The sequence below is a fragment of the Gopherus flavomarginatus genome, chromosome 2 (genome assembly GCF_025201925.1).
Source record: "Gopherus flavomarginatus isolate rGopFla2 chromosome 2, rGopFla2.mat.asm, whole genome shotgun sequence".
NCBI classification, from domain to species: Eukaryota; Metazoa; Chordata; order Testudines; family Testudinidae; genus Gopherus; species Gopherus flavomarginatus.
In genome coordinates this window covers 152714241-152735598 of record NC_066618.1, presented here as the reverse complement: position 1 = coordinate 152735598, position 21358 = coordinate 152714241, and the positions used below count along the sequence as shown (strand labels likewise).

General features: G+C 58.6%; 2 protein-coding genes across 14 annotated transcripts in view; both read right to left on the bottom strand.

Moving 5' to 3' along the window:
* The window catches only part of CAMK2B (calcium/calmodulin dependent protein kinase II beta), a 137409-nt gene extending 127819 nt beyond the window's left edge, over positions 1-9590 (bottom strand). For 6 of the 13 annotated variants that reach the window (XM_050937449.1, XM_050937451.1, XM_050937450.1 and 3 more), the window contains exon 1: positions 9470-9586. In XM_050937449.1, coding sequence (XP_050793406.1) covers positions 9470-9534 — 65 coding nt within the window. In that variant the 5' untranslated portion in view covers positions 9535-9586. Of the gene's footprint in view, positions 1-9469 lie in introns of all 13 variants that reach the window. The other 7 variants (XM_050937443.1, XM_050937445.1, XM_050937446.1 and 4 more) reach the window with 2 other exon arrangements.
* Positions 9591-20728: 11138 nt separating this feature from the next.
* NUDCD3 (NudC domain containing 3) overlaps positions 20729-21358 on the bottom strand; it is a 64836-nt gene continuing 64206 nt past the window's right edge. Inside the window, exon 6 of the mRNA XM_050937536.1 lies at positions 20729-21262. Within this exon, the coding sequence (XP_050793493.1) occupies positions 21152-21262 (111 nt within the window). The 3' untranslated portion in view covers positions 20729-21151. The remainder of the gene's footprint in view (positions 21263-21358) is intronic.

Here is a 21358-nt window from a genome sequence, read left to right as displayed (position 1 = left end):
AGAGTGGTCCGATCCCAGCATGCAAGGAAAGGGTGGGGGTGGATGGACGGGGACTGACCAGAGCCCGTCTCTGGCTGCTCCGGATGAAATCCCCGGACAAGGCCCTGACTAGCAATCAACTACAGGAATGGCTGAAGTTCCACGGAGTATTTAACCCCCAGAGCAGGGCTCCATCCGCCCCAAAGCCTGGTCAGCACCCAGCATTTCAGGTGCAGAACAGAGAGATTGTCCCTTAGAGAGCCAGGGAGAGACTCCCTTGCCTCCCCCATATTAAAGCATAGAAACTGCCACTCACCCAGCAACGGAGTCTTTATCAGAGCCCCTTCTGTCTCTCAGGCTGTCCTCCAGCCCCATCCTGGCAGTACACTGCAAGATATGGATCATCCCACGCCCCCAGGCAGCGGGGCAGGCCTGCTAATCCCACTGGAGTCAGGGGAGACCTGAGGCCCAGAGACGAAGGCCCAGGTTTATAAAGGTTTCCAGGCACCGTTACGCTCAGTGTTGCAACACCTAATGGGTTTAGGAGCTGACACCTCATTCCCAAAGGGATTTAGGTGCCTGACTGCCTTCAAATCTCTGGGCCTCGGTATTAGCCCACAGCCCCCCAGGGAGTCAGTCTGGGGCCAAGCTAGGGCCTTAGCCACTGGGCCACCCTTCCTCTCTGCCCTCACCACCACCCAGGTACCAGTGCCCAGAAGCAGAGCCCAATTCTGCAGCTCCCCTCCATGGAAGGTGTTACTGAGTGTGGGGGAGACAAGGCCCTGCCCACGTGGCTTCCTGTGATTCACCGTGACTTTCAGCCAGCCAGTAACACAGAAGGTTTATTTAGACGACAGGAACACAGTCCAAGACAGGTCTTGCAGGTACAGACAACAGGACTCCCTCAGTCAGGTCCCTCTTGGGTGGGGGCTAGGGAGGCGAGAGCCCTGTCTGGGCACCCCTCCATTTTCCCAGCCAGCCCCAAACTGAAAAAACTCCAACTGCTCCTCTCGTCCTTTATCTCTTTCCTGGGCCAGGGGGTCACCTGATCTCTTTGTTCTCCAACACCTTCAGTTGGCACCTTTGCAGGGGAGGGGCCCAGGCCATCAGTTGCCAAGAGACAGAGCATCAGCCATTCTCTGTGCAGACACCATCACACTGGCCCTCTAGGGCTCTGCAACAATCACACACCCCCAGACACTCAAGAAATGCATAGGGGAAACTGAGGCACCCACACAGCACTCAGAGAAAACATTAAGAACATTCCCACTTCGTCACAGAAGGAATTCCTCACAAAAGCTGGTAACCCCCCCACCACCATAACTAGAAGCAACAATGCTGAGAACAGTGATCCCCCAGAACACATTACTGCCTTGTGAATTACAGGAGCATCTATGCTGGCCAGTCACAGCAGGGCCCACATCGCGCTAGGGGCTGTACAAACTCAGAACAGAGGAACGCTCCCCGCTGCGGAAAGCCGATAAGCAAGACAAGAGACAACAGGTGCATACAGAGGGGAGAGCACAGTACAGATCAGTATGATGGCTGCCAGCCCGGTGCCTGAGATCCGGTGTCGGGGAGTGGGGAGATCTGGCATCCTCATCCCTTCAACCAGAGTTTAAAGCGAAGGCTCGGCTGGGGGTAAGGGGTCAAAGCGATGGGGCTCTAGCTCTGCGCAAGTTCCCCTGCCCCCGAGGTCCATGCAGGGTGACCCCTCTGAGCACCCTCCGCAGGTAAGGCCAGCTCAGGGTGTCCCCCAGCAGTTCTCCAGCATCAGCACATCTGCTCCCCCAAATCCAAAAGCCCACACTAGCTCGGAAAGGCCCCCTGAACAGGACACAGTCCGGGCCTGCCAGGGGACCCACTCCCCCCTTCTGCCGTTCTAACAGCCCTTCCCCGCTGGCACCCAGGCCCCACCTGCGGCAAAGATGGCACCAGCTGTCCCAGAGAACCCAGCCCTGGGAGACACTCACACCCGGCTCTCGGTGGGCTGGGATGGTGCCTTGGGAGAGCTCAGAACCAACCCAGCCAGCGAGGCTCCATCGGGACCAAGAGCAACAAAATGGGGCAGGCAGCAAGCAGTGGGTCAGAGACCCCCGCACGGGCACCCTGGCGAGAACAGGAGGAAGAGGGAACTGCCCCAGCATCTCTGATGCCTCTGATCTGGTCAAGCGGGAGCTAAAGCACAGAGTTGGGAGCCAGGACTCCTGGATTCTTCCCCAGCTCTGCCATTGGGTAGGTCTGACGTCGCCCGTGCGGCGTCCCTGCTCTGCCCTCGGTAAAGGGGGGGTAATGAAACCCACCTCGCTGCAGGCGCCAAGAGACCGACAGTGCTGCGCTAACGCTAAGGCAGGCACCGCCTGTGGATGGAAAGTGCTGGGGAAGGATTATGACTGACAATGAACAGGGGCAGGGGGGCTTTGCCTCCTCCTGGAGAGAGTCAGCTACTTCGGGAGCCTCCTTGTGTGTCATAGTCTCTGTACTGCTAAGAGCTAGGGGAGATTCTCAGGCGGACAGGGGATCTGGGGCCCTGACCCTGCAGCGACATGTGTGGTGCCCTGGGCCAGCTGCATTAGAAAACCTGGCAAGCGAGGGCAGGAACAGTGCGGAGCAGCAGCAGCTGCCTCAGCACACGGTGCCGTCATGAGCCTGTATTTGCCAGCGCAGTCTGTTGCCATGGAAACACCGGGTGCCCCGGATTGAGGATTGCTGCAGGGGGTGAGGAAACAAGCGTGGGCGGGAAGACGGGAGGCGGGGGGTGGGGGAAGCACTGGGCAGGGGCACAGGATGGCAGGAGTGAGGAGTTCCTCTGGGTGGAATGAGGAGGGCCCTGACCAGCCTCCACAGCCAGCTGCAATCTAGGAATGGCCTCAGCAGTACTGCTCACGGGCAAGAAGGGGCAGGGCACCGCAACTGGGCCAGGGCTGTCTCTGCAGCCACAGCAAGTGACAGTCCTCCCCCTCCATCAAGAAACAAACCTATTCCCTGGGGGAGGCAGTGATGGAAAGGAACAGGCTCACATCCTGCCCCGGCACTGGTTTGCCTCTGCATGAAGCCCTGGCTCGCCAGCCAGCTTTCCCGTTTCCACACCTGGCAGCTGGCATGTCGGGGGCAGGGGACCCGCACACTCTGCTCCATTGCAGAGCAAGATGCCCCATCCCAGGCACACAGCCAGCAATGCTGGTGCAAGGAGCGGGCTGGCTGAGCCAGCAGAGAGGGCTGGCAGAGGTTCCCCGGGGTCCAGTTTGTTCTGCCCCACGTGCTGCCTGCAGATGCTCTGCTGGGGAAGGGGCAGGCAGCCTCCAACTTGCAGGCCCAACCCTGCTCCTGGCCCTGCAGAATGGCGAGCGCTGGAGGGTTTTCCCGGTGTCTAATTCCTGCCCTCTGCACTGCAGCCCCGAGAACCTCTCCAAACCTCACCCGAGGCCGGGCTCCCCCTTCAATCCCTGCTCATTGCTGCCTTCATCCCCCACCGCTGCGATGCCCATCGCCTTTGCTCCCCAGCGTGGCATAATCCAACCAGGCAGCGCCACTCCATCACTGGCTGGGCCATGTCGTCCACGTGCCGCCCTTGCTCCAAGCCCGTTGGGGCTTGGCACACATTATGATGGCCTGGCTGTAATTTCCTTGATAGCGCTAACCCCGCCCTGCTTTTGCTGGGATTCCCCAGCTCCCCGCAGCCTGTCAGGCAGAACCACCACCAACTCCCCCGGGGCCGACAGAGCCTGGGGGTCCTCTGGCTCCATGGCCCCGTTAACTGCAGGAGTGCAGACACTCACGGCCTGCTCCAGGCCCCCCCATGGAGGTATCACCCGGGGTGCAAGGCACTGGCCCGGCGTGGCCTATAACCACAGCTTCCCAGTACTGCAGGGCCGAATGAGCCCCAGAGGGCCAGTTTCTCCCCCCACAGAACAGCAGACCCCCCACCCCCATGAGAGTGCTGTCATCCCCAGAGGCACTGCCCAGCCAGGCACTGAGTACATTTCTGCTCACACCCCCGCTGCTGCTGTTGCTTCTGGGCTGACTGCCTTGTTGTTTCTGATCCACACGGCTAACAAGCCTTCAGCTGAGTGGGGAAGAGGGCAAGGGAAGGACTGGGCCTTGCCAGAGTCTCAGGGCAATGCAACCAAGGCTGAATCTTAAACCCCTTCCCAAAGCCCGCAGCTGAGCGCCCACCTGTGGCTAGCAGCGGCCCAGAGCTGCTGCAGTTCAGTGAGATGCCAGGTGTCCCGGCAGAGAGCCGTCACAGAGAGAGGACGGGCAGTGGCAAAGGGAGGGTGATTGGAGCAGCCATCTGCTCCAGAGCTGGCAGAGCCCTGCATGAGAGGGAGGATGGCACCTCCCATGGCCCAGGGATAGGATAAAAATGGCAGGGTGAGCTGGGGCAGGGAGGGGAAGCCTGAGCTGGAAAAGGCTGCGAGCTTCTAAACAGGTGCCGTGGCCTAGCCAGGGTTGCCAGGCTCTGAGCTTGCATCAGCGCCCAGGGCTGGCACTTCGATCAACCAGAGGGTTTGGGGCTAATTATGGCAGCCCCATGCTGTCCACTGGTCTCACTCTAGAGGCACTCCCAGGCCAGATCAGACATGGGGCTCCACTCCTGTCTCAGACACTGGCACCCTGTAGCCACCAGTTCTGGAAAAACCTGCCCACGAGGACCTTCCCCCTAGAGACTGAGTCCCACACTGAGGCCAGGCTGGGGTGTTAGATGAGAGCCCCTTCTTTTATACCTCACTGCTAACGTCTGTAACTGAGAACTGTCTATATCACTGTCCAGCTAACTGTCCAATTCTCTCGCGAACCTCACGGAGCTCCAGACCTTGGTCAGATCCTGCAGTGGTGAGTTCCACCGGCTAATTACCCGATGTGCAATAATTTTCTTTCTTGGTTTCAGCCAGTGCCTTTCGGTCCCGCTTCCCGGCCCCTTGTCCTTGTATTATGATGAAGGTAAATATTGGCGCACTTGCTCTATCTTAGACCCCTGTGTCTTGCGCCTGCGTCATTCATTGGTCTTCGCCCTGAAGGTAGCAGATAGAGCACTGGAATGGGCCTTGACAGTGGCACTCAGCTCACTGCAGTATGTCTGCCACCGTCCCCTCCCAATGCTCTATTTGATTCCCTGCGCACCGCCCGGGCATTGACGGACGAGCTCCCAGAGCTGGCGAAGGAGACCCTCTCATGCCTCAGGAGTTGGGGTGAGGAATCAGACATCACCACAAGGCCCTGCAGCTGGCGGCAGCCCTCACAGATCTCTCTACTCTAGGACAGGCAGCATTGCCTAGTGCCTAGAGCAACTCAACTGGGACTCTGGAAATCTGGGTTCAGGTTCTTCCACTGGCCTGCTGGGTGACCCTGGGTAAGTCACTTCCCTGCTCTGGGCCTCAGTCTCCCCATCTATGAAGCACTTTGAAGCCCACTGGTGGAGAGGGAGATGTCAGAGCCAGGCATTTGTTGCTTCATACTCTTAGAGGTGCTGGTTCCATAAATGCCCCTCGCTGGCCCAGCTGCTTCTTTTCACTCTCTTGGCCATGTTCCTTTCCGAGCCCGAGGCTACTCATTGACTTCTAGGCCCCCGAGCGTGTGTCAGGGCGGCAGACAGGTCTGCACCCCGGGAGCCAGGTGACCGTCCTGGCCAGCAGCCCCAGCTCATGCATCCAGCCTCTCCCTAATGGTTCCTGGAAGTCACTCACTGTTTATTCCACAGGGCTCCACACAGCAGCTGGGGGAGGGCCCACGTTCGCACACCCTGCAGCCCAGGTTGGCTATTGTTTATTGGCCGAGCTGCCTTGGGGCAGGTAGCTACGTGCTGCCCAATAGCCCCACCTCCAATTGCTAGCCCCTCCACGCCAAAGGGCCTTCGTGCAAAAGTGACCCTCCTGGTCCCCCAAGGGACCAAATCCCGGTGCACCCAAAGGACAGGATAGCAGGGGGCATGCTTCAGCGGAGACACCCCCGGCATGGGTAAATAGAAGCCTCACCAAGAAAGTCCGGGGGATCAAGAACAGGCCACAGGTAGCCAGAGGCAGGGAGCCGGGTCAGCTCTCCAAGCAGGCTGGGCCCAGCTCACAAAGAGACCCCCATTGCACTGGGCTCCGAGCAGACTGGCAGCCGCTGCTGATCTGCTCAGTGATTTCGAACACATCCATCACCCTGGTATCTGAACTCTACCATGGTCCATGAGCAGCCCCACTTCAGCACCCGTGGGGAAGCTGCTGTGTCCCTGCAGGGGGGCTTAGTCCTTAGGCCTGGACACACCAAGCTTGCCAAAGTGAGAATTTTTATGAGCCTGGTGTGCCTCAATTTTCCCATACATTGGATGGCTACCTGGTGGGGAGTGGGAGGAAGGATTACATTTGCTCTCAGGGAAGACTAAGGGACATAAATGCCGGTGGAATGAACAGGGGAAGCGCTGGCTGACCTGGGAACTGAGGCAGAGAGAGACACACACGCCAGGGATGAAGGTCACTACAGGTCTGCTCTGCGTCGACCCGGATGGGCTACACTTTAACCTTCCTTTCTCTAGGCCAACCTCAGGACTTGCTGCCCTGCCATCCAGGTGACTAACAAATCCGCCTTCTGCAAAGGCCGGGCGAGGTGTGTTCTCCCCGCACAGTGTTCCCGTCTCTCCCAGGAGCCTGGCTCCGTGCGACTGGCAGGAGGAGCTTGTGGCGCGAAACAGGAGTGCAGGACCCTCTGGGGCTCAGACTCCAGCGGCTGCGAGGCTACGTGGCCTACCCTGAAGGCACAGCGAGCCCCCCTTGGGATCTGACACATCGAAGGGGTTCCTCCAGGAGGCTGTTCCGAAGCAGGGGGCGTAGCCAGGTGCCTCCTCGGCAGCTCGCTGACAGCTTGGAGGAAAGTTCGCCAACAAGCACTCCAGCCAGTTCTGGAGCAGCCCTGCAGTGCCCAGCTCTCCTCGGACAGTACTCCCCGGCTTCTCTGGGGGCCGGCTCCTGACCTTCATTTTGAAGGCCCTGGAAGTTGGTCCCACTGCTGCCCTTCTGCAGGCCCTGTTCTGTTTTACGATGCCCACGCCACCTCCTCACTCTGCTGAATTCACGCCTGTCAAAGAGGCTCCAGAGAAATGTGGAAACCCAGCAGTCGGGGCTGCAGACACCGTGTTCTGCAGCAGGAAAGGAGGGTCCCTTGCTATACAGCTCTGGCAAAGACTCCCCCACACACCCACACACATACCCCCAGCATGTGCCCTCAGCTCTGTCCCTCCCAGACACATCATGTTCTGCACCCTTCCAGGGCACATTCAACATCTGGGACTGTTGTGACTGTCTCTGAGCACCCTACAATCTTCAGCCTGTTTCTCCTCCTTGCTCCACCTCTGGAGGGAAGGGCAGAGCTGTTATCCCCAATGAACACATGGAAACAGAGGCCCACAGGGATGGGGTGACTCGTCCTGGGTCACAGAGCATCACTCCACAGATGCCAATTCCAGTCCCCCCCTATGACCCAGCCACTGGCAAGAAGGGGACAATCTCTCTCTACACCTCTGGGCAGAGCCCACCTGGCATCTCGTGTTCATTTCTGGGTGCCCGACTACTATGAGCATTCTCAGAGAGCTTAGGCGCTCCAGTCCTGGCCCAATCCTGTTGTGCCAGGCACTGGACAGACGTGGACCCAAAAGACTCCCCACCCCAAAGCCCCAGCCTTCCAAGTAGCAGATATAGAAAAACTGGCAGAAGTTCCCAGCCAAGCAACACAGGCGGCTGGGAGCTGGGTTATAAGGAAAGACGGTGAGAGCTAAATCCATACATCTCAGCCAAGTGGCGAAGGAGGGGGCAGCAGAATTATTGTAGGATGTTTAAACCTTCCAGGCACGCTGCAAAGTCCCTGTCTGTTTGCAGGCCTTTGGGAAGGGATGCATGCAGGGGGGCATTGAGACAGGTTGTATTGGGGTGGCCAGGCTTGCATTAAAGATGGAGCAATTTGCAAGGAATGGAATATTTTCAGGGGTTGTGAAACGGCAGAGCCAAGATTATCCCAGTTGGGGGGATATTCACCCCAAATTCACTGCTCAACTTGAGACACTCCAAGAGGTCCTGAGTCTGAGCTAGCGCCAAGCACCATCTCTCCGAAACCCAGGCCACTTTAAGGGATCTCAGACTGGAGATGCCCCAAAAGAGCAGTGACTTCCGACAGCCATGGAGCACAGGTGTGAAATGTACACCACTGACATGCAGAGGGAGATGCTCCTCACCAGCCAGACCTCTTGGGGGGCAGCTGGGGTGGGGAAAGCCCCCTCAGTAGACAGCACTGAGCACCGGCCCCCTGGCACGAGGCCGGGTCCCAGCGTGGGCATGCAGATGGCAGGGTGCCCACATCGTGCACTCTCCCAGACCCCAGCAGGGAACACATGGCAGCCCCAGCCCCTACTCACTGAAGGGGCAGCTGTGCCAGTCTCCAGCCGGGCACTAGTGACCTGTAAGCACCAGGGGTGGAGGGGGAGACGCTGAACCAATCTGCCAGGACAGGTCCTCTCCCTGCCCAGCACCCATGGGCTGCCCGCTCTGTGGCACTGCTACTCTGGAGCCCTGGGCGCACTGATCTTCCCGGGAGGGGGGACCCCCCCTCCCAGCTCCCCTCCTCCAGCGCCAGCACATGGTCCTGAATGCAAAGAGGGGTGATTGCTGCCAGCCTGGGGCAGGGTCCAGGGTGGGTGGAGCCTTCCCCAGCCCTGGGGCATCTCCAAGAGCACCCCCCAGCCAAAAACCAGCGGTGGTGTTAGGGGGCGGGGGCGCTTCTAAGTGCAACTAATGACCGAGGAGCAGGAGCAGGAGGGGGAGGGCCGGTCCCCGGGGCTGCGCTGGGCCAGGCAGACAAACCACTGCAGTGGGGGCGAGGTGGCTGGGAGAGCCCCGTAGAACCGGCTGCCTAAAAATACCAGCGCGGCTGCAGAAGCCTATAAATACGCGACGAGCCCGAGCCCGAGCCGGAGGGGGGTGGGGAGGACCCAGCGCCGCAGGGGAGCGGGGGGGTCTAGGGTTTCTGGCACAAGGGACCCGCTGAAGGGCCAGTGCCATTCTCCAGATGGTTCCCATTCCTCCTGCAACATGCGTCATGGCTGCGAGCCCCCAGCCCCCGCTGCCACCAGCCCCGGCACATGGGAAGTAGTAGGACGCCCCCCCGGGGGGAGGGGGCAGCTGGCAACCAGAGAAGCCTGCGCCAGGCTCCCCCCCCCACACACACACACTAGGGAACCCCCAGTACGGTGGCGCCCCAGAGCCAGCAGCCACCTTCCAGCTGCCCCCGCGGGGCTTCCCCCCCGGCCCGTGCGCCCAGGGCGCAATGGAGAGCGCACCCTCTGCCCCGCAGCATCCGTGTCGGGCGGGGGGGGGGCAGCACCCCCGGCTCCTCCCATCAGGCCCTGTAACGGGGGAGGGGAATGACCCCCAGCTCCCCCCACCCCCGAGGGGCGCAGCCCTCCCCCCTGTGCGCCCCTGCCCCGGGCGCGCCGCTGGCTCCAGACGCGGATCCTTACTTGCCAATTTCCTCGTACAGCTGGTACTCGTCGGTGAAGCGGGTGCAGGTCACGGTGGTTGCCATCGCGGCTGCCGCTTCGCTCCGCAATGAGCTGGGCTCCGGCTCCGCCTGGCAGCGGGGGAGGGAGGGGCTGGCAGGGGCGGGGGCAGGAGCCACCCAGCCCGCTGCGCTCCGAGGCTCCCTGCGAGCGGCGAGTCCCCCCACCCCGGCGGAGGAGCAAGTGCCAGCCCCTCGGGGACCCCCGCAGCGCGGGGAGAGGTACTGCCAGCCCAGCGACCCCCCGCACCCAGGGTATGGGGTGGTGTCAGCCCCCCCCAGGGGCCCCCGGGGCACCCCAGAATACCCCCAGTGGAGGGGGCAGTGCCAGCCCCACATCATTAGGGTCCCCCCAACCAGAAGCCAAGGAGCCTCCCCATACACAGAGAGCCCCCCCTTAGAACCAGCCCCCCCCTCCAGAGTACCCCCCCAAGAGCCCCAGGGTCCCCAGACCCCACAGTTTCTAGCCCCAGAGCCCCTCTCCACTCCCACCCCAGGGAGCCAGAGCCCCACTCCCGGAGATGGAGAGAGACACAGACCCCTTGGTATTTGGGACCTGGGCTCCACTGAGGAGAGCTTGGGGGGAGATGGTGAATGTGGTCTGGTTTTTGCTTGGCCGGTCTCTGTTTCTTATTGTGGCCAGCCAGGCAAAAATACAGGCCAGGGTCTGCCCAGGGCCAGGACCAGGACCTCCGTTAAGGAGTGGGCACCTTGGTTCTGCCCTGAGACAGGGCCCCTCCCTTCCGCATCAGCCCCTCGTCCCCGGATCCAGAGATCATGGGCTGGGCGATAAAGGCCATTAAAGCACAATATAGCACCGCTGCCCTGAGAGAGGTGGGCACACAAGGTCCATCAGCCTGCACCCCCACATGCCATCCCATTGCACCTAGAGCCAGTGAGCAATGGAGCCGAGGGCCGCACAGCTGTAAGGATATTTCAGGACCACCATCCAGATTCTCATAGGCCCTTATGGGGGGGTTCACCTGGTCACGGTGGAGCTCTGGGCGATGGACCCTCTACACAGCAAGGTCAGTGCCCGTGACAGGGCTGCCCCGGTGCCTGGTCCCTGACTGTGTGGCGAACTCCCCCTCCACGAACCCAAGCAGTGCTGTCAGACCCATCCAGAGCCTCCCACTCCTCGACATCCACCCCAGAGCCCCCCCCCCATGCCCAGAGGCCCCCACTTCTGCTCCAAATGCCAGGTGCATTCCCTTGACCTTGCCTCCTCCAACAGAAACACACAGCAAGATGCACAATTAAATAAAACAAACAATCCGACCCAAACAAGCCAATCCCCCAGCCACATCCCTCTACCCCCTGGGGAGAAGCTGAAGCAAACACCCCCACAGATGTGTCCTCTAGCATGACTGGGAGGTGCTCAGATCCTACCATAATGAGCGTGGAGAAGAACCCCTTCGCCGGCACCAGCGCCAGCTGAGTTATCCCCCGAGATCGGTCTGGGAATCATTCGCTCTTCGGGCACAGGTGTGATCACACTTCCGCCCATATGCGCTAGTTAGCCCTGCGTGACCAGGCCCCATAGTCCCAGTTGTTCCCGGGCTCTGGCCAGGGGTTTGCACCATCCCAGTTGTGAAAGGGGCAGAGGCATCCTCACAGCTGCCACGATGAACTGAGTTAGAGCCAAGGATCTGCCCTGGGTGGAGACCACTGCCGTTGGGCTGCACCCTGACCCATAGATAACCATCATTTTGGTTGCTAGAAATCTGAACAAATCCCACGTCACTCTTATTGGTAGATCTTGGTAAAGTGCTTGGAGAAGGTCAGGATCCTTATTCTCATTTTATAGATGGGGAAACTGAGGCACGGAGAGGGCAGAGGAGGGGAATGACTTGCCCAAGGTCACCGACAGGGGAGTGGCAGGGCTGTGAGGAGAATCCAGGTCTCCTAAATTCCAGTTCAGTGCTCTGTCCAGCATCAGCCCCCATTCAGCATGGACATAATTGCTAATCAGTAACAGCAGGTCGTGAATGGTGATAGTAGGGGTGGGGAGAAGCGTTCACACTCCATAGGGTGTGAAGGCAGATTTCTGTTTTAGCTTCTGTGACAGAGCTCAAGGGAACACTTCTGGCTTTAGACCTAGGAGATGTCCGTGTCCATGATCAAGGGAAGGAGAAAAAGCTCCTGGGCTGATCACAATACTGTGCAGCACCTCAGCGGCCTCTCCTGACTTGGCACATCCTGACTTGGCCAAGCTGGATGTCCCAGTTATGGAGAACCCCCAGTGCGGCAAGCCGGTTTCCAAGGCCAGGCCAGAATAGCGGGAGAGCAGCGGTGTCTACAGAGAACCCAGCGCAGGGGTCCCTCCTGTGAGTGTGATGCTGCATAAGGAGCATCCTGCCAGCATCATCTGGAGCAGGAGATGGAGCCGGAGCAGAACGTGTAACCAGAAATGATGGATGCAGAATTAGTCGAGCAGGAAACTCCAGGGGGAAATCGTGCCTGTTGAGATGGAGCCCAGCGCCCCCAGCCACAAGTCTGATGAACCATGTAGCCCTGGGGAGAGGGGGGTCACCCACCAGCTGGTGCACCCCCTCATGAGCAGGGTGTAGCAGCTGCTTCATCTCCAGCACTCCTGTCCACGGTCATGCCAATCTAGGTTTTAAAACCAGGAGTCAGCCCTCCCCAGAACCACGAGATCAGCTTAAAAACCAGGAGATTTTAAATGACATTAGAGGGCCTTTTGAATGGGTTCCTGGGCACAGAGCCTGGAGGGGTCACATTTGCAAGCTCTTCTCCACAACTAGGAGAGAGAAGCTTGCCTTTTTTAAAAATTAAAGTGGAGAGTCTCATGCAGTCACCTGACTCTGGGAGCTGGGGCTTTAAGAAACACAGCAGCAATCACAACAGAATCCAAAGGAACTGAGATGAGAGGCACGGCCCAAAGCAAGGGAGCCTTACCAGCTCTGCATGGAGGGATGCCCTGAACGCTCCCGGGATGTGTTCCCCGTCATTTGCTACACAGCAGCCTCATCACTCAGCACACAGGGTCCTGCATCCTCAGGGTATTTCCAGGGAAGCCAGGCTCCTAAGCACCTTTGAGGATGGGGGCCGGGCTGCCTTCTTTCTGGGAGCCTGTGTGCTTTCACTGGGTGCCAGACACAGGAGATGCTGTTTGCACCGGAAGTTTTTCAGCCAAATGATTCCCATCGATGCGGCTTGGACATCTCACCCTTCAAGCTGGCCACTGTGTGACAGAAGCCAATGAACGAGCGTGTTCATCTACCCTGCACCTGTCTTGCCTCGTGGATTAATAATAAACGTCTTTCTTTTATAGCCCTTTCCATCACTAGATCTGTTACTCCTCCCAGAGCCCCTGGGAAGTAGGGAAGCGTTAGTATCTGTAAAATGGGAAACTGAGGTACGGGAAGGCTAAATGACTGTTTGAATGAGGTTTTTACGGTCAGGCTTGACAAAGCCCTGGCTAGGATGGTTTAGTTGGGGATTGGTCCTGCTTTGAGCAGGGGGTTGGACTAGATACCTCCTGAGGTCCCTTCCAACCTGATATTCTATGCTTCTATGACTTGCTCAAGGGCACAGGAAGTCCATGACAGAGCAAGACATGACCACTGGTCTCCCATGGGCTCTACCCACTGAGCCATTCTTCCTCCTTGGAAGTGTGGGGGACAGGGACTGTCTGCTCTGGTCTGTGAAGGCACCTGGCACAATGGAGCCCTGATTGCAGCTGGTCCCTGGGCACTCCAGTAATAAACATGATTATTAATAATAAGCAACTGACACATAGGACACCTGTGTTTTGTTGTGTGTGACACTGTCACTGACAGGTTCTAATGGTTTTTAACTCCCAAACCTGGTGCTAAAGATGGTTTCTAATTGTGTCAATTAACTACCAAGCTGCTTAAAAGCCAACTCCCCAGGTAAAATAGAAACCCTAGTCCATACAGCCAGGAATCAGCAGCTGGTCTGTCCAGAGCCTGGTTGATCCCTAGCACAGCTTCTCCCACTGGAGCTAAACGAAGCCTTGAGTACATTCAAAGGCTGTCCTAGTTTCACTAAAAATAGGATTGAAACCCGATTTCCTTAAACTGGCACCAAAGGCCATCTGGACTCTAAATGTGTCTGGATCCAGGTGCATTTCAGTTCAGCGTAAGTCGCTAGGGAATTGATTTAAACGAACTTCAAGCCAGTCACTTCACTAAACAGGTCCAAGTTAAAACCTTGCAACTCTCTCGGACAGACAGGGCCTCCTAAATTGTCCTCTGTAGGGACCAGCCACTAGAGGGCGTGATGCAGCTGTTTGGTAGACAGCAGGAGCAAGGCGGGAGACAGGATTCCTGGGATCTATTCTCGCCCTCGGAGGGGAGTGATGTCTAGTGGTTAGCCCAGCAGTGACTCGTACATAGATCTGGCATATTCACTCTAAGTAGCAGTGTGGCTGAAACTCAGGCTCATCGTATGAGCAATCTGGATTCTAATCCCAGTTCTACCAGGAATGCTCTTGTGCATCCTCTCAGCACGTTTACTGGGGAAAAGGGTCGTTTCCTGGAGCACAAGGCCTTGCTCAGGAGCCGGGAATGTGGAGGGCACAGAAACAAACAGGAGCACGTGGAGAGGCGCTTAGAACTCACGGTCTCCGCCGGCTGCTGCATCATCGGACCCTATTCAGAGCGAGCCCAGAGAACAGAACGCTTGGCAGCCACATTCGGCTCAGGGCTGTCCCGATTGCTCCTGCCCTTCAGTACGCCGGGTAGTGGTCTCTCCCCTGCATGCGTCCCTTGCATCTGCTCCTACCACCACTGGGCTGCATCTTCAGAAACCTGCCTAGGCTGCAATTAGCCTGGGATGCCGCCTTATATAGCCATCGAGCCTTATAAACTCACAGTGCAACTTCCTACTTAGACTGTCAGCGGCGTAGGGCAGGGACAGCGCCTGGCCCAACAGGGTGCAGCTACCCCCATGGGCACTAGGGGCGGCTGTGGGGGCTGCACAGAGCCCTGGTACATTTGCGCTTTTGTTCGCCAGAGAGAAATTGTCACTCGGCTCCTGGGAGACAGAGGCAGCTGCAGCCCGAGCTCAGTGTCACCCCAGCGATGGGGGTGGTGAGGACACCCCAGGGGTGGGCACCACAGACCCTGCCTGCGTGGGGCTCAGAGGAGTCACCCAGGGGGTGAGAAACCAAGTCCGTGTGAACTAATGGTGCTGGGGGGCCCTTTCCCTGCTTGGTGCCAGAGCCCTCAGTCCCTCCGCAGGCACTGCCCAGCTCCACCTGGCCTCCCCTTGACTCCTGTTGCCCCATCATCTCCGCTCTCTGCAGTGTTGGCACTCGCTCTCCCCCGAGGGTGTTTTCCCTCTGCATCCTGTGGCCGCCTCTCCTCCCAGCTCCCCTGCCCCCAGCGCCTGCCCCAGCCACGTTGCCAACTCCAGCTGCCCCCACAGCCCCACTGGGGTTGCTTTGAGACCTCTGCTGACCCCCTGTTCCCCATACGCTATGGGGATGGGGTGCTGCAGCCCTACAATCTCCCCACCCCCACCATGGAAATACTGTCAGTTCCAGCCTCCCCACGCCATCTGGATAACCTGGAAAAGTCCCCCACAGCCTGACATCCCCCAGGCCAGGGGCTGCATCCCCAGCCCGGCAGGAAAACTCACGGTAGGAAGCTGCAACGTTAACCTCGTTAATTGTGATGGGGCAGCTGGAAACAAGGTGGTAGCAGCTCAGTGAACCTGCAGCAATCGGTGCCCACGCTGGTGCTGTCACGTGCAGAGGGGCACCAGGGGAAGCCAGTGCTGGAGACACAGCAAAGTGATGGCAGGAATGAACCCCTTGGCACCACTCCTCTCTGAGGGCACTCCGTGTTGGGATCCCCCTTCTATCCACATCCACCACCCCAGGCCCTGGCCCTGCTCATCAGGTTTCAGGCCAAGCCAACTGTTTGACGGTGGGTTTGTCAAAGCGATGCACAAGCCGAGATGCAGAGGTACCACTGGCCAGTGGCTCAGGCCCAGGAGTTCCTCCCACGCTGAGTCTTGCTGCATTTCATGCATGTTTCTCCCCTAGCCTTGGGGAAGTTCTTAGAGCCTTCAGCCAAGGACCCGTCAGCCCCGATACCTCACCACTGCCCCCACCCAGGCCCGCTCCTTGTATCCCCTGGGATAGAAAGGGAGAGAGTGTGGTGCTGTCTTCTGTACCCTGTGTCCTCTTTCTGCCCTGTACCATGGTGCCCGTCGGCCTGGTGTCACCACCCTTCGGGCTGCACCTCCCTCTTCTCCATAGCCCCAAATGCCAAGTGGGCGGGCTTAAGTTTTGCTTCCTAGTTACGAGTGCGAGTTCTGGTGATTAGCCAGCTGCTTGCCTACACCATTGCTGCCAGCTGGAAAGTGCCAGGGAGGAACAGCTTCGAGGCGGGGGTGAGCCCAGCTCTCTCCCACTCCCAAAGAGCCCAGCTCCCCATCCACCATGCCTTTGGCTGGTCGAAGGACATTCGCCTTCCCAGAGCGGCTGACATGGCTCGGGCGAGTCGGCCTCTCGCTCCTGTTTGCGGCACGTCTCTTCCCCTAGCACGGGAACATTGGCGTGAAAACAGAATCTCTCTTCCTGGAGCACCCTGCTGCTTGCAGGCCTTATCAGCATGAGTCAGGCTTTGGAGGAGACCAAGGGCTGGTTGGTGGCTCCCAGCTGAGAGCAGCCATGGCCCCTGGGAGGGGGGTACTCTGAGGCTGGCTTCCGCTTATCGAAAGATCAAGAAGTGATGTGGGCACAGTGTCTCAGTACCTTCATGGGGAAAAAGTCCCAGTGCTAAAGGGCTCTTCAGTCTTGGGGAAAAAGGCAGACCAAAACCCACTGACTGGAGCTGAAACTGGACCAGTTCAGATCAGAAATAAGGCAGCCTCTTAGCAGCAGGGGTGACTGAGCCCTGGAACGATCTCCCAGAGGACATGGGGGAGTCCCTGTCTGCAAGACATGGCAGTCCAATCCAGGCTGTTGGGCTCACTCCAGGAGCAACCGGGTGACATTTCAGGGCCTGTGTTCTACAGGAGGTCGCCCTAGAGCAGCACAATGGTCCCCCCAGCCTTAAACTCCAAATCGATGAACCCCTAGGAGAGGCGGGAAGCAAAGGGCACAGAGAGCAAGTCACGCTGGTTCCTGGCCGCTCCTAGTGCATTCCATGCTCTGTGCATGGTGCCGGCACTCACCAGCCTGGCTCCTCGTGGGCTCAGGGACATTCCCCTGGGCTCCGTCAGCCCTGACCCTTCCCCTCTCTGCAGAGCTGCACGTGGGTCCCCTCAGACCAGGCCACTGGGTGTGAGAGGGAAACTAGTGACTGGGGAGGAAGAGCCATCTCTGTAGCCAACTCCCGCTCACTCCCCAGCCAGTGACAGGTCCACTCCCCATAGCCTGAAATGCCCCCTCTGTTCCTCAACAACCTCCTGCCGGGGAGGGCTTCTCCCCCCCACACTGCCATGCCATCCAACCCTCCCCTCCCCATGCCCAGCTGACTGGACTCTCAGCTGTCCAGGGAACAGCAGGCAACCCAGAAGGTGGCTGCAAAAAGGAAGCAGCTGGTGGGAAGATGTGGGTCAGAGCTAAAGGGTTAATCCAGCGGCCATGTGGAAAAGATCACACACCTTAGCCCTAGCTGCTTGCGGAATGGCTGAGTGTCTCCTCGCCCTCAGTGGGATCTAGCCAACTCCAGTTCTTTCCTCCAGGGATGGGTTAGCCTTTAGGTTTAGCCATGGCTGCTGGCCACTGCTCTGCTTCGTGGCTCGGCTCTAAGCGCTACCTGTGCTGGGATGAATCCAGGGAGCAACCCCAAGGCAGGTGGAGCTTGACTCTTTCCCAGTGACCTTGTCCCAGACAAGCAGCAGGAGGCCAGATCCAGCCCAACGCATGTCCCCCGGGGGGGGGGTTCCTCACACTGAGTCACATACGTGTGCACACAGTTGCTGGGATATAAATGTGTTTATTGCAAAGCAAGGGGGAGGCAGACAAATCCCAGCGCAGCTGCATGTAGTGGTCATGGGGTGCCGGGCGCTGATTCCCACGTGCTGCCTGCTTCCCTGCCAGAACTCTGAGCCGCACTGCGAGAATGAAGCAGGCTGTGCCCACAGCAGCTTGGGCAGCTGGAGACGCTTGGCCTGTGGGCCACCCCGGCCTGGAAGAGTCCCGCAGAAGAGGAGACAAGAACAAAGTGAGAATAACCACTAGGTAGCCTCCAGGCTGAGGGAGTGAAGCTACACCACTGACCCAACCAACCCTAAATGAGAGGGGAGCTGGCCAGCAGAACACATGGGCTGGGCTCCTTTACACAGGCAGAGGAACTGAGTTACCCAAGGAGCAGGAGACCCAGCTGTGATGGAGATGGGGCAGAGAGCCTAGGCCAAGAAGCTATTCTAGGGGGTGGCTCCCAGGCACTGATGGAAAGGGGGTGTCGATCCCAGCCTGAGAAGCACTGGTCTGAGCTCCTAGGCTGAGGTCCTGTGGGGCACACCCAGGCTGGCAGGGGCAGGGATAAGCCAGCAGGATCTGGGGAATGGGCTTCGGGCCAGGGCAGGCTGAGCTGGGCTCGCCTAGGGTGCAAGTCCAGCAGCATGAGTAGCAGAGCTGCAGGTGCCCATGGCTAGTGACCAGCGCTATCCAAATACATGGCTATGGGGAGAGCTGCAAGCCCCCACCTGCCACAATCGGGCCCTGCAGGGGGGGTCCGTGTAGACCACAGCATCTATGTTTTCATGTCCCCCTTAAAAGACACACTAATTCCCCCCCCCCCCCCCATCACAGCTCACACATGCTCAGTAGAGACTTCTAAGAGCATGGCAGCTAAAGTCCGCCCAAGCTGAGCAGCGCGGCAACTGCAGCTCGGAGCCGTGTCAGGTCCGTGCACCTGAACTGAGAGCAGAGAGACTCACTTGCACTCTCAGGCTACGAATACACCGCAGCGGGACTCGAGCCAGCAAACCAGTGTGGCCATGGTGCCTGGGGCTCTCAGGCCCAACCCTGCTGGAGCTGCCGTGCCCACCCAGCTTGTTTTAGCGCAACACACCTGTGCTTGAGCTGCTCAACGTGTCTACCTGGCTTGGGAGGCTTGGTCTCAGCTGCACTGTAGACACACCTGTCATGACCCTGGGGGCTGGGCCCCCGCAGCATGGAGGAGGAAGCTGCCCAATAGATATGCAAAGGGAACAAGTGCCAGACCAGCACGGGGCAACAGAATGGCATAAGGAGCCAAAGGTGGGTGCTGTCGGGGAGGGAAGGGAAAGTGGGCTGGGGATTTGCATAGACTAGGGACCAGGGAGAGCCTGAAAGTCAGTAGGTTGAGCAGGGGAAGATTGCAAAGGGAAATGGAGCTGGGGGTGCAGGGGACTGGCTGGGCAAGAAATCTGGGACTGAGCCAGTGGGACGGGGAAGGAGAGAGATCTGACAGGGATGCAGGGGGAGAACTGGTATCAGCTGGGCAGAGACTAGCACAAGAAGCCTGCAAGGGGGGTGGGGGAGGTACAGCTTGGGACTGGGCGCCAGTGGGGAGGGGGCAACTGGAGATCATGGAGGGGGAAGAGAGAACAGATAAGGAGCCGGGAGGAAGGGCAACTGGGACTGGCTGGGCAAGGAGCTGAGGGACAAAGAGCTGGGAATAGACTGGAAGTTGGAGGCAGTCGAGAACTCGCTGGGCACAGAGCCTGGGGCTGTAATAAGAAGTCTGAAGAGTGAAGATTGGATTGGCTGTGTGAGGAGAGTGGGACCAGGGGCAGGGAAGAGCCAGCCTGGAACAAGGCCAGTTTGGAATGGACAGAGCAGGCAAAATAAGTTATGCTCACAATATTCCTCTCCTGCACCTGGAACCCAGGAGTCCTGAGTCTCACCATTCCTCCACTGTCAGCAAATAGCTGTAAAACCCACTGGCTGAGCATCCCATCCCCCTCTCGTGCTGGTTCACAGCGAGGATGGCAGAGCTCAAGCAGCAGAGGTCCGGGGGCAGGATCCACAGGTTTCAACTCTGCTGATGGTCCACGGGGTGCCAATGGGATTCCACATGCTGGAATTCCTATTGGGCTTGTTTCCAGCTTGTTCTTTTAAGACCCTAGGAAGTTTTACTTACACACACCCACACTCCCCCTCAGGTGCAAGGAACATGATTAAGGTCGCAAATCAAAAGCTAGGAAATGCCCAAATGAAGGTTGCCTAGACAACCTTAATTCACCCGTGTGTGCGCATTAGGATACAGCCTTTAAGGACATGGTCACATGCTATTATTTCTGAGTCCCTCGTGGGGCTCACTGCTACAGTGGGCAATGGCAGCCTGAAGGTGGCCAGTTTTCCAGGTCCTGAGCTGCTTGGAAGCAGGGCAGGGCATCAGTGTGCTTTCTTGGCGATGCAGAGGACACAGGTTTCAGCACAGAGGGTGACCTGGATGGGTCTGAGTGCTTGGCTTTAACGTCTTCAGAGGGGAGCATCTGCAGACCAGCCCCACCATATCTGGCTTGAACAACGCTGGACAATACGCTGGCTAGACAGACACCTGCCACAGTGCCCCTTTTAGAGTGAGACCTTGAGCGGAGTGAGGGCGCGGCTCCCACGCTGGGAGGCTCGCTCCGAGCTGTGGCGTAGACACCCCTTCAGTAGCTGGGGACACGATGCTCAATAAAGCAGCCGCTAGTTTTGGGTGCCCAATGAGATGCCGCTAGGGCTGTTTTCAGATTCCCAAGCCAAGCAAAGAGAGCGGGAGCTGCAGGTGCTTGCTGCCTCTGGAAATCAGCCCCCAGGTGCTTTAGGCACCCAAAGCTGGGCTGACTTCACAATGTGAGCCCTAGGGGGATGTGTATATAAGTTTATCTTTGCAAAGGCAGGCACAGGGCAGGCTTGGCCCCTCAGTCTCTGCCAGAGCCAAACCCTTGTTAATGTAACCAGCAACTCTAAGCACCTCAGCTGCCACGGCTGACAGAGAACTGGACGCCTGTGGGTAGATCTGTGGGCACAGAAGGCAGAGTGCCACACTTGGGCCCACGCCCAGACACTTTGCAGGTATATAGCATTTGGAGCATAGCATGGTCTGTGCCGTCTCCGCCACCAGGTGTCTGAGGCTGCAGCTTTTCCCTCCCCCTGCCAGTGTGCTGGGGGTCTGAACACAGTTAGATACGGCCACCACAGACCTGCAACTTTTCAATGGAGGCAGTGCTGCCATCTCGGGGGCTCACGCACAGGGGGCTGGGGCGGGCTCCCCACAAGCAAGAAAGACAAACTTCAAAGTCACCTCAACAAGCATAATCTATTCCTGAAAAACAACAGCTGCCCATGCCCCCCCCAGCAGCAACCGGGGCCATCGCCAGCGAGAGAAAGGGAAATGCTACCTCAGCCGCTGGTTGCCGTGGTTACAGAGGACATAGTTCTGCATTTGCTAGGCCTGCCCCACATGCATCTCAAATGCGCCAAGATGGCATTCCCCCCTCCCCGCCAAACCACACCCTGCCCTAGCCGGTTGGCAGCTGGCTGTTTGCAAACAGCCCCCGGTGGCAGCGCCGGGATAAAGGGGTAGCTGGATGTCACTCCTGGGAGCAGGCAGAGGGGGAAGCCCAGGCTTTGCCCCTGCGCTAGCTGGTTACACACAGTGGCGCTGGCCTTGGCCTCCGATCCCATGCATGGATGTGATTTTCCCTTCCTCGCTGAGCGTCGTCAAAACTGCACGGCTCCAGGGGAGATGTTGAACATGGCGGGGTCGAACTTCTGGCCCCGGAATGGGGAGCCTTCCACGTCCCAGCCCTTCTTCAGCATCTCGTGCACTTTCTGAAAATGCAGCGCACTCGAGTCAAGTGTACTGAGGAAATACACAGCTGACAGAGACACGGTCCTGCCACCCCAGCCTGGTCTCAATGCCCCACT